Source organism: Entelurus aequoreus, linkage group LG19, assembly GCF_033978785.1.
Source record: "Entelurus aequoreus isolate RoL-2023_Sb linkage group LG19, RoL_Eaeq_v1.1, whole genome shotgun sequence".
Taxonomy (NCBI): domain Eukaryota; kingdom Metazoa; phylum Chordata; class Actinopteri; order Syngnathiformes; family Syngnathidae; genus Entelurus; species Entelurus aequoreus.
Window position 1 is genome coordinate 43185642 of NC_084749.1, and position 12630 is coordinate 43198271.

Below are 12630 nucleotides of genomic sequence, written 5' to 3' on the forward strand. Positions count from 1 at the left end.
TACGGCAACACTGTCATAAACATGTGCCATATATTGAAACCACACCAAACAACAACGACAAACACATTTTGGAAGAATAATTGCACCGCAACACAACATAAACACTACATAACAAATTCCCAGAATTCCCTGCAGCACCAACTCTTCCGGGACGCTACAATATAAACAAACGCCATTGGTGGATCTACACCTAACATCCACTGTAATGATACCAAGTACAAAAGTGTATCTAGTCCATAATACTATGATTACATCAATATTTTTTAACATCACAAAATCTTCTTTCGTTTTTTTTAAATGTAAATTATGTTTATAAACTCAGGAAATATGTCCCTTGATACATGCGGACTTTGAATATGACCAATGTATGATCCTGTAACTACTTGGTATCGGATTGATACCCAAATGTGTGGTATCATCCAAAACTAATGTAAATTATCAAACAACAGAAGAATAAGTGATTATTACATTTTAACACAAGTGTAGATAGAACATGTTGAAAGAGAAAGTAAGCAGATATTAACAATAAATGAACAAGTAGATTAAAGGCCTACTGAAAGCCACTACTACCGACCACGCAGTCTGATAGTTTATATATCAATGATGAAATCTTAACATTGCAACACATGCCAATACGGCCGGGTTAACTTATAAAGTGCAATTTTAAAATTCCCGCCACACTTCCGGTTGAAAAACTCCTTTGGATATGATTTATGCGCGTGACTTCCCAAAAGCAATGGAAGTGGTTGGACCCCATCGGACCCGATAGAAAAGCCTCTTGTTTTCTTCGACAAAATTCCACAGTATTCTGGACATCTGTGTTGGTGAATCTTTTGCAATTTGTTTAATGAACAATGGAGACTGCAAAGAAGAACGTTGTAGGTGGGATCGATCGGTGTCTTAGCGGCTAAGTACAATACTGTAATGTCTGTGATATTTGCATTAGTGTACTGTGTCTTTAAGGGTTTGGGGAACGTGCATGCGCGAGTGAGTTGGCGGAGAACTTGAGTGTGTGTGAGCGTGAGTTTTGGCTAACAGCAGCTCGTGTATGTGTGTGTGTTACTTTTTGAACTACAACCAGTTACCGCTTGTTAATAAAGCGATTGAGCAGCGCATCCTCGTCTGTGTGACTCCTTCTCCACTGCGGGGCATTACAATACTTACAGCAACACAACAAGGACTACTTACCCTGAAAGCAGACGCCTAGCCGATGCTTGCCGCCAAACCCACGGATGAAGTCCTTCGTCGCGCCGTCGATCGCTGGAATGCAGGTGAGCACGGCTGTTGATGGGAAGATGAGGGCTGGCTGGCGTAGGTGGAGCGCTAATGTTTTATCATAGTTCTGTGAGGTCCGGTTGCTAAGTTGCTAAATTAGCCTTAGCGTCGTTAGCAACAGCATAGTTAAGCCTTACCAGGCTGAGAATTTTTAACCGTGTAGTTACATGTACATGGTTTAATAGTATTGTTGATCTTCTGTCTATCCTTCCAGTCAGGGGTTTATTTCTTTTGTTTCTATCTTCATTTGAGAACGATGCTAGCACGTTAGCTCAGTAGCTAAGTGTGTCACCGATGTATTGTCTTAGAGATAAAAGTCACTTTAAATGTCCATTTCGCGTGCTCGACTCTCATTTTCAAGAGGATATAGTATCCGAGGTGGTTTAAAATACAAATCCGTGATCCACAATAGAAAAAGGAGAGAGTACATAGTTCTGTGAGGTCCGGTTGCTAAGTTGCTAAATTAGCCTTAGCGTCGTTAGCAACAGTATAGTTAAGCCTTACCAGGCTGAGAATTTTTAACCGTGTAGTTACATGTACATGGTTTAATATTATTGTTGGTCTTCTGTCTATCCTTCCAGTCAGGGGTTTATTTATTTTGTTTCTATCTTCATTTGAGAACGATGCTATCACGCTAGCTCAGTAGCTAAGTGTGTCACCGATGTATTGTCTTGGAGATAAAAGTCACTTTAAATGTCCATTTCGCGTGCTCGACTCTCATTTTCAAGAGTATATAGTATCCGAGGTGGTTTAAAATACAAATCCGTGATCCACAATAGAAAAAGGAGAGAGTACATAGTTCTGTGAGGTCCGGTTGCTAAGTTGCTAAATTAGCCTTTGCGTCGTTAGCAACAGCATAGTTAAGCCTTACCAGGCTGAGAATTTTTAACCGTGTAGATACATGTACATGGTTTAATATTATTGTCGGTCTTCTGTCTATCCTTCCAGTCAGGGGTTTATTTATTTTGTTTCTATCTTCATTTGAGAACGATGCTAGCACGTTAGCTCAGTAGCTAAGTGTGTCACCGATGTATTGTCTTGGAGATAAAAGTCACTTTAAATGTCCATTTCGCGTGCTCGACTCTCATTTTCAAGAGGATATAGTATCCGAGGTGGTTTAAAATACAAATCCGTGATCCACAATAGAAAAAGGAGAGAGTACATAGTTCTGTGAGGTCCGGTTGCTAAGTTGCTAAATTAGCCTTAGCGTCGTTAGCAACAGCATAGTTAAGCCTTACCAGGCTGAGAATTTTTAACCGTGTAGTTACATGTACATGGTTTAATATTATTGTTGGTCTTCTGTCTATCCTTCCAGTCAGGGGTTTATTTATTTTGTTTCTATCTTCATTTGAGAACGATGCTATCACGCTAGCTCAGTAGCTAAGTGTGTCACCGATGTATTGTCTTGGAGATAAAAGTCACTTTAAATGTCCATTTCGCGTGCTCGACTCTCATTTTCAAGAGGATATAGTATCCGAGGTGGTTTAAAATACAAATCCGTGATCCACAATAGAAAAAGGAGAGAGTGTGGAATCCAATGAGCCAGCTTGTACCTAAGTTACGGTCAGAGCGAAAAAAGATACGTCCATCACTGCCTCTCAAGTCCTTCACTGTAACGTTCTTCATCTACGAATCTTTCAACCTCGCTCAAATTAATGGGGTAATCGTCACTTTCTCGGTCCAAATCTCTCTCGCTCCATTGTAAGCAATGCGGAATTGTGAGGAATACTAGCTCCTGTGACGTCACGCTACTTCCGGTACAGGCAAGGCTTTTTTTTATCAGCGAGCAAAAGTTGCGAACTTTATCGTCGATTTTCTCTACTAAATCCTTTCAGCAAAAATATGGCAATATCGCGAAATGATCAAGTATGACACATAGAATGGATCTGCTATTCCCGTTTAAATTAAAAAAAATCATTTCAGTAGGCCTTTAACATATGATTTTCTACCGCTTGTCCTTAATAATGTTGACCAAATAATAGAATGATAAATGACACAATATGTTACTGCATACGTCAGCAGACTAAATTAGGAGCCTTTGTTTGTTTACTTACTGCTAAGAAACAAGTTGTCTAGTATGTTCAATATTTTATTTAAGGACTTACCTTCAATAATAAACATATGTTTAATGTACCCTAAGATTTTTTGTTAAAATAAAGCCAATAATGAATTTTTTTTGTGGTCCCCTTTATTTAGAAAAGTACCGAAGAGTATCGAAATAATTTTAGTACCGGTACCAAAATATTGGTATCGTTACAACACTAGTCTGTGTGTGTGCTAAGTCAGGAGAGCACATCCTCACCATAAAAGGAGATGTTCGTGTGTAAGTGTCTGGAAAACAACTGCTTTAAGTCAGAACTTAAATGTTGGCGTTGAGCTAGACAGGTAGTCTCTTCTCAAGGATAAGGTTATGACTTTTACATTCCGAAGTCCCAATTAGGGCCTCTTTTCCTACGAGAAGTGATCCAATCCACCTGCAAATATTAAACTAAGGGGCCTTACCTTATTATGTGCTCAAACTGAAATACCAACGTTTTACTTAAAGTATCATCAAAAATTACCTGACTGGATGAAGTCCTTGGGCTCAAATACTAGTGTGGCCTCAATAGCCCTGCTGTAGTGTGTAGCATGCTGGGAATTATACCGTGCATGGGATGGAAGAATGCACTGCACATGTGATGGAAGAATGCACCGTGCAGGGTTGAAATTCTACTGAATTTGCATTAAATTAGGTACTGCAAGATCTAGCACGTTGCATTCAATGTTTATTCCCATTAATTTCCCATTAACTCCCATGGAATGTTTCCAACTTTGAATATTCCCGGAATTTTGCAACCCTACTTGCTAGCGCCATGGGGGGCGTCAACCTGCGGTCCACATGTGTCTTTTATGTTTGACTGCCATCTACTGGTCACAATTATCATTACGCCATGTACCAAATACAATTGCTTCCAGGTCGGTAAGCACAACCAGAAATATTCCGTACATACGTCGATTTTTGAGAAAATGAAAGGATTTTAAATGCACCTTTGTATTTCGAAAAATATGGTGTTTAGTTATGGTTAGATTCTCATTCAACTTTTCAGAAATGTCGAAATGGGAGAAAGAAAAAACAACTGATTTAGATTTTGGGGCTTATCTGGATTATTTTTACTATGGTTCATGACTACATGGTAACGTGGTTGTTTGAAGATAAATCACTGCATCAGTTGAAACCTAATCACCCGAGTCACAATTTTTCAGTGGTAGGTAGGGTCTTACCTGTTTGCTTAGGTAAATCCAGGTGGTAACCTTTTTTTTCTGTTGCTCTATTCATTCTTGTGTCTTTCTCCATTAATACACAGAGATCAAATGCCCAGTACCGGTGATTGAAAATGGCTTTGTGCCTGGAAATACCAACGAGTACAAAGAGCACGATGTACTGTTTTATCAGTGTAATCCAAAACATAAACAGGCTGAAGGGAGACCTTCAAAATGCATAAAGGTCGGGTTGAGAGCCGAGTGGAGTCCCGCACCCTCATGTGAAGGTAAGTTCAAATTTAATTCCTGCTCATTGTATCACGACGACAACTAAAAGGTGTATGTATTCATCGTACTGTAGTAGACCTGGACAATTATGGTCAAAGTAATAGAAAACCCAAAACCAGTGAAGTTGGCACATTGTGTAAAAGGTAAATAAAAACAGAATACCATGATTTGCAAATCCTTTTCAACCTACAAACCCCGTTTCCATATGAGTTGGGAAATTGTGTTAGATGTAAATATAAACGGAATACAATGATTTGCAAATAATTTTCAACCCATATTCAGTTCAATATGCTTCAAAGACAACATATTTGATGTTCAAACTGATAAACATTTTTTTTTTTTGCAAATAATCATTAACTTTAGAATTTGTTGCCAGCAACTCGTGACAAAGAAGTTGGGAAAGGTGGCAATAAATACTGATAAAGTTGAGGAATGCTCATCAAACACTTATTTGGAACATCCCACAGGTGAACAGGCAAATTGGGAACAGGTGGGTGCCATGATTGGGTATAAAAGTAGATTCTATGAAATGCTCAGTCATTCACAAACAAGGATGGGGCGAGGGTCACCACTTTGTCAACAAATGCGTGAGCAAATTGTTGAACAGTTTAAGAAAAACCTTTCTCAACCAGCTATTGCAAGGAATTTAGGGATTTCACCATCTACGCTCCGTAATATCATCAAAGGGTTCAGAGAATCTGGAGAAATCACTGCACGTAAGCAGCTAAGCCCGTGACCTTCCATCCCTCAGGCTGTACTGCATCAACAAGCGACATCAGTGTGTAAAGGATATCACCACATGGGCTCAGGAACACTTCAGAAAACCACTGTCAGTAACTACAGTTTGTCGCTACATCTGTAAATGCAAGTTAAAACTCTACTATGCAAAGCGAAAGCCATTCATCAACAACACCCAGAAACGCCGCCGGCTTCACTGGGCCCGAGCTCATCTAAGATGGACTGATGCAAAGTGGAAAAGTGTTCTGTGGTCTGACGAGTTCACATTTCAAATTGTGGATGTCGTGTCCGCCGGACCAAAGAGAAAAAGAACCATCCAGACTGTTATAGGCGCAAAGTGTAAAAGCCAGCATGTGTGATGGTATGGGGGCGTATTAGTGCCCAAGGCATGGGTAACTTACACATCTGTGAAGGCACCATTAATGCTGAAAGGTACATACAGGTTTTGGAGCAACAAATGTTGTTATCATGGACACCCCTGCTTATTTCAGCAAGACAATGCCAAGCCACGTGTTACATCAACGTGGCTTCATAGTAAAAGAGTGCAGGTACTAGACTGGCCTGTCTGTAGTCCAGACCTGTCTCCCATTGAAAATGTGTGGCGCATTATGAAACGTAATACACCACAACGGAGACCCCCGGACTGTTGAACAACTTAAGCTGTACATCAAGCAAGAATGGGAAATAATTCCACCTGAAAAGCTTCAAAAATTGGTCTCCTCAGTTCCCAAACGTTTACTGAGTGTTGTTAAAAGGAAAGGCCATGTGACACAGTGGTAAAAATGCCCCTGTGCCAACTTTTTTGCAATGGGTTGCTGCCATTAAATTCTAAGTTAATGAATGTTTGCAAAATATATACCTGTATATATATTTCTCAGTTCGAACATTAAATATCTTGTCTTAGCATTTAAAAAGCTGACAATCATCCTCTTTTAAAAATCATGATTGGAATTGGCATTCAATTAATTGTGCTGGCCTATATTATAGTCTGTGTTTCTTCAGACAAATGAGTGTAGTAATGACTTGATCTTCTTCTTTTGCAGTTGTAAAATGCAAAGTGACACTGCCAAGCATTGAAGGAACCAGCTATGAATCTGATTCCAAAAATGTATTTATACCCGGCGACAAAATAAAAGTCACATGCGGACAAAACTACTGGATTTTGAACTCTCAGCAGACCTCAGCAGTATCGACCTGCCAAGAAAACGGAAAATGGACCATCAGACCTGTATGCCAGGGTAAAGCAACTCGGGTTAAATATAATCTGCCATGGCATGTCATAGCAAAACTGAGTGCAACATTTCTTTCAAAAGCTAGTAACAATGATGATGGACCTTGATCACTAAAGATACTTTATGTGTTCTTCTGTTGTAGAAGTTACGTGCGGAAACCGTCGAGACCCAACTGTATGGTACTGGAACGTATACTGGGGACAGATATTAAAGTTGAACACTTTGGTTGAATATCAATGTAGGTCAGGATACAAACACACAGCTGGCGCCACGAGACTAACGTGCACCAGAGATGGATGGACCCCAAATCCACCCTGTCAAGGTAATGTAAGTTTGCTTGTATCCTCCTATTTGTCACATGTTGCTGAAGCCACACATTTTGATGTCATTTTTGTGTGGTGTGGCCCTTAAAGGGGAACTTCACTTTTTTGCCTGTCGTTCACAATCTTTATGAGAGACAAGAAGACCAAAGGTCTTTTGTTTTCTTTCGCTTTCTAACATATAAGAAAATTGCCTCGTTCTTCGTAGCGAGCAATCGATCAAAGTGTATTTACATAGCCCTAAAGGCCTACTGAAATGATTTTTTTTTATTTAAACGGGGATAGCAGATCCATTCTATGTGTCATACTTGATCATTTCGCGATATTGCCATATTTTTGCTGAAAGGATTTAGTAGAGAACATCGACGATAAAGTTCACAACTTTTGGTCGCTGATAAAAAAAAACCTTGCCCCTACCGGAAGTAGCGTGACGTCACAGGTTGAAAGGCTCCTCACATTTCCCCATTGTTTACACCAGCAGCGAGAGCGATTCGGACCTAGAAAGCGACGAGTACCCCATTAATTTGAGCCAGGATGAAAGATTAGTGGATGAGGAACGTAAGAGTGAAGGACTAGAGTGCAGTGCAGGACGCATCTTTTTTCGCTCTGACCGTAACTTAGGTACAAGCTGGCTCATTGGATTCCACACTCTCTCCTTTTTCTATTGTGGATCACGGATTTGTATTTTAAACCACCTCGGATACTATATCCTCTTGAAAATGAGAGTCGAGGACGCGAAATCGACATTCACAGTGACTTTTATCTCCACGACAATACATCGGCGAAGCACTTTAGCTACGGAGCTAACGTGATAGCATCGGGCTTAACTGCAGATAGAAACAAAAGAAATAAACCCCTGACTGGAAGGATAGACAGAAAATCAACAATACTATTAAACCATGGACCTGTGAATAAACGGTTAATGCTTTCCAGCCTGGCGAAGCTTAACAATGCTGTTGCTAACGACGCCATTGAAGCTAACTTAGCAACGGGACCTCACAGAGCTATGCTAAAAAGATTGGCTATCCACCTACGCCAGCCAGCCCTCATCTGCTCATCAACACCCGTGCTCACCTGCGTTCCAGCGATCGACAGCGCGACGAAGGACTTCACCCGATCATCCGTGCGGTCGGCGGCTAGCGTCGGATAGCGCGTCTGCTATCCAAGTCAAAGTCCTCCTGGTTATGTTGCTCTAGCCGGCCGCTAATACACCGATCCCACCTACAGCTTTCTTCTTTGCAGTCTTCATTGTTCATTAAACAAATTGCAAAAGATTCACCAACACAGATGTCCAGAATACTGTGGAATTTTGCGATGAAAACCGAGCTTTTTGTATTGGATACAATGTGTCCGGATACTTCCGTTTCAACGATTGACGTCACGCGCATACGTCATCATACATAGACGTTTTCAACCGGAAGTTTAGCGGGAAATTTTAAATTGCACTTTATAAGTTAACCCGGCCGTATTGGCATGTGTTGCAATGTTAAGATTTCATCATTGATATATAAACTATCAGACTGCGTGGTCGGTAGTAGTGGCTTTCAGTAGGCCTTTAAATCACGAGTGTCTCAAAGGGCTGCACGACCCACAACGACATCCTCGGCTCAGATCCCACATCAGGGCAAAGAAAAACTCAACCCAAATGAGATACAATGAGAAAGCTTGGATGGGACCGCAGATGTGGGGTGACAAATCAAGCACGGGGAAGAACGCGGAGAGCAAAGAGATAACGATCTCATCAAGCATGTAGATCGCTTATGGTACGCCAACGGAAGGTTATATTCCGGCGAGGGATGGCAGGTTGTGCAGGCTTTTGAAGGCAGGTCTGATCATCAGCTCCAGGTGTGCAGATTGCCGGAGATTGATTGCAGCTGTTCGCTGCCGCTGGTCTCGGAGCTGCGCACAGATGAATGCGCACTGGCGCGTGCCCAGACCGCGGCAATAATAAGTCTCTTATTCTTTTCAATAACATTGTTATTCTGAAGCTAACCAATAATAAATAAAATACTTCTTACCATTTATGCGACTTCTTGAACAAGTGCGGTAGAAGATGGATTAAAATGCATGAGAATGTTTTACATTTTGAACGTTATTTTTAACACTGTGATTACCAGCGGAATTATTCATTATCGTGTTAAGCAATGTCAGCTAAGATTTATCTGAGAGCCAGATGCGGTCATCAAAAGAGCCACATCTGGCTCAAGAGCCATAGGTTCCCTACCCCTGTCCTATAGACCAGTGGTCCCCAACCACCGGGCTGCGGCCCGGTACCGGTCCGTGGACCGATTGGTACCGGGCCGCGGCCGCACAAGAAATTTAATTTTTTTTTATTTTTTTTTTTTTTATTTTTTTATTATTAAATCAACATAAAAAACACAATATGTACATTATATATCAATATAAGTCAATACAGTCTGCAGGGATACAGTCTGTAAGCACAATGATTGTATTTGTTTATGACGGAAAAAAATATATATTTTTTTTTTTTTTACTGTCCCCCCCCCCCCCCCCCCCCCACCCCCACCCCCCGGTCCGTGGGACAAATTTTCAAGCATTGACCGGTCCGCAAGTACAAAAAGAAGAATCCCGGTATTCAGCGCCTCTCCCGACAACCTCCCGGCAGAGATTTTCTCCCGACAAACTCCCGGTATTCAGCCGGAGCTGGAGGCCACGCCCCCTCCAGCTCAATGCGGACCTGAGACTGAGTGGGGACAGCCTGTTCTCACGTCCACTTTCCCACAATATAAACAGCTTGCCTGCCCATAACATCTAGGGCTTTTAGAGAGTAGAGTGCACAACTGCGCACACAACAAGGAGACGAAGCAGAAGAACGAGGAAATTACAGACATGGCGACGCCGTCGACGAGCAAGATGAAGAAATACGCTTGCAAGTTCCAAAACGAATAGAAACAAGAATTTCAGTTCATCCAGGACAGTTCGAAGGGGAAGGTGTATGTTGCCTGTAAATTTTGTAGAACAGACTTCTCCATTGAACACGGTGGCCGAAATGATATACTCATCATGAACGGAGAAGTTAAACAGGACAATACTGCCATCTAATGGATAGCCACCGGAACACTGAAATTCAAGTATTTCTTTTATTTATATGTAAATAAAATAAATATATATATATATATATATATATATATATATATAGCTAGAATTCACTGAAAGTCAAGTATTTCATACATATATATATATATATATATATATATATATATATATATATATATATATATATATATATATATATATATATATATATATATATATATATATATATATATATATATATATATATGAAATACTCGAGTTGGTGAATTCTAGCTGTAAATAACCACGCCCCCAACCACGCCCCCAACCACCCCACCTCCCGATATTGGAGGTCTCAAGGTTGGCAAGTATGCTATAGACTATATTCTCATTTGAGTTCAGCATGCGTCCCACCGGGGTTAAAAGTATAAAACAAAGCATTTTCTCAGACTCCTGAGTTGTCAGATTGTTTTTCAGAAACCCGGCTGAGTTTTTGCCTAAACCACCGGGATCATTGTCTCCAGCCACCTCGCAAAGACAGAGTTCAAGGGGTGTGCGTTCAAGAACAGACTCCTGGGTTGCCGGATGTGCAGTTAACATCCTGATGGATGTGCAGTTAACATCCTGATGCCGGAACATTAGGGAGGCTGTTCTTCTCAGTCGGACCCTTTTTGCCACTTTCAAGCTCAGGCTTTACCAGATTTGATTTTTATTAATTTTTTATTTTTAAAAAGACCATGCCACTGAAGGATCCACCCTCTTCCGACCAACAATTACACACTAGGGTTGTATTAGTATAGTACCCTCGATACTAATGAATTATATTCGGTACTACACCGCCTCTGAAAAGTACCTGTACAGCTCCCCCCAACAGACGAGCATGTTCGGCAGCGCAAAATCACAGAGTACTTACAAACAGACAGTGTGTAGACAGAAAAGAGAGAACGGACGCATTTTTGGCATAAAAACTAACGATAAAGGTGAAGTTATAACACTGAAACGACCACCGGAAGAGGTGCTTTAAGACATGGCTAGCTAGCTAGCGGCTAAAGTCCAGCCCCAGTCGGCAGTGTTTAGCTTCTTCTAAATCACTAATCCTCGCCACCATGGCGACAAATAAAGTATGTTTCTTACAAGTATCATCCCTGCAGGACGAGGAATAGCTAAATATGCTTCAAAATGTAAACAAACACCATTGATGGATCTACACCTGACATCCACTGTAATGATGCCAAGTACAGTAGTGTATCTAGTCAATACTACTATGATTACGTCCATATTTCTTGGCATCACAAAATCTTCTTTTGTTTTTTTAAAATATACATTATGTTTATAAACTCATGAGGACACATGAGGACTTTGAATATGACTAATGTATGATCCTGTAACTACTTGGTATCGGAATTATACCCACATTTGTGGTATCATCCAAAACTAATGTAAAGTATCAAACAATAGAATAATAAGTGATTATTACATTTTAACAGAAGTTAAAAGAGAAAGTAAGCAGATATTAACAGTAAATGAACAAGTAGATTAATAATTCATTTTCTACCGCTTGTCCTTAATAATGTTGACAAAATAATAGAATGATAAATGACACAATATGTTACTGCATATGTCAGCAGACTAATAAGGAGCCTTTGTTTGTTTACTTACTACTAAAAGACAAGTTGTCTTGTATGTTCACTATTTTATTTAAGGACAAACTTGCAATAATAAACATATGTTTAATATACCCTAAGATTTTTTTGTTAAAATAAATCCAATAATGCAATTTTTTGTGGTCCCCTTTATTTAGAAAAGTACCAAAAAGTATTGAAATAATTTTGCTACCGGTACCGGTACCAAAATATTGGTATCAGGACAACACTATAACGCATTTGACAAACTTTTGAAAAAAAGACAAACTGTGGTACATCCCCGGACGGCAAATGCCAAAAGACAACATTAACTTCAAATTTTGGTTTCAAGTTAATTAACAACCTGCATAAGTTTTTTTTTTCCCCCAAATAATGTTATCATGTGCTGCTTTGGGTTATTTAGATTAACACCGATGGTTTGTTTTTTTGTATAAAATCCCTATTTGAACAATTTCCACAGGCTTGGGGATGGCAACTAAACCCGAAGTCATGTGCATATACTGTACAATACGTAATTGCCTTTTTTTTTCTTTCTTTTTTTTCCAGAAATATTATGTGACAGTAAGAAAATCCAGAATGCAAACAATTTGGATCGCGGCCAGCATATATACAGAGACAATGATCGAGCCGATTTTGTCTGCAAGAGTTCTCAAGAAAGGTTTAGTCTCTTTTGTGAAGCACGTGGTTGGAGGGGTCTAATTCCTTGTGAAGGTAAGAGGCAACCTTTGTACTTTTGTGGAAAGAAAAAAGAAAAAGTATTAGGTAAACAACAACAATCATAGTGGTGTTTCGAAGATATCTAACCTGACAAAGCTCAACACCTGATGACATCTATTAAACAGACGAGAAGCAAGGAAT

The 12630-nt window shown here is 40.0% G+C and overlaps 1 protein-coding gene across 2 annotated transcripts in view; it reads left to right on the top strand.

Annotated features, from left to right (window-relative positions):
• The window catches only part of cfh (complement factor H), a 65778-nt gene that overhangs the window by 15911 nt on the left and 37237 nt on the right, over positions 1-12630 (top strand). For both annotated transcript variants that reach the window (XM_062028524.1, XM_062028525.1), the window contains exons 7-10: positions 4620-4802; positions 6585-6779; positions 6916-7095; positions 12319-12483. In XM_062028524.1, coding sequence (XP_061884508.1) covers positions 4620-4802; positions 6585-6779; positions 6916-7095; positions 12319-12483 — 723 coding nt within the window. The remainder of the gene's footprint in view (positions 1-4619; positions 4803-6584; positions 6780-6915; positions 7096-12318; positions 12484-12630) is intronic.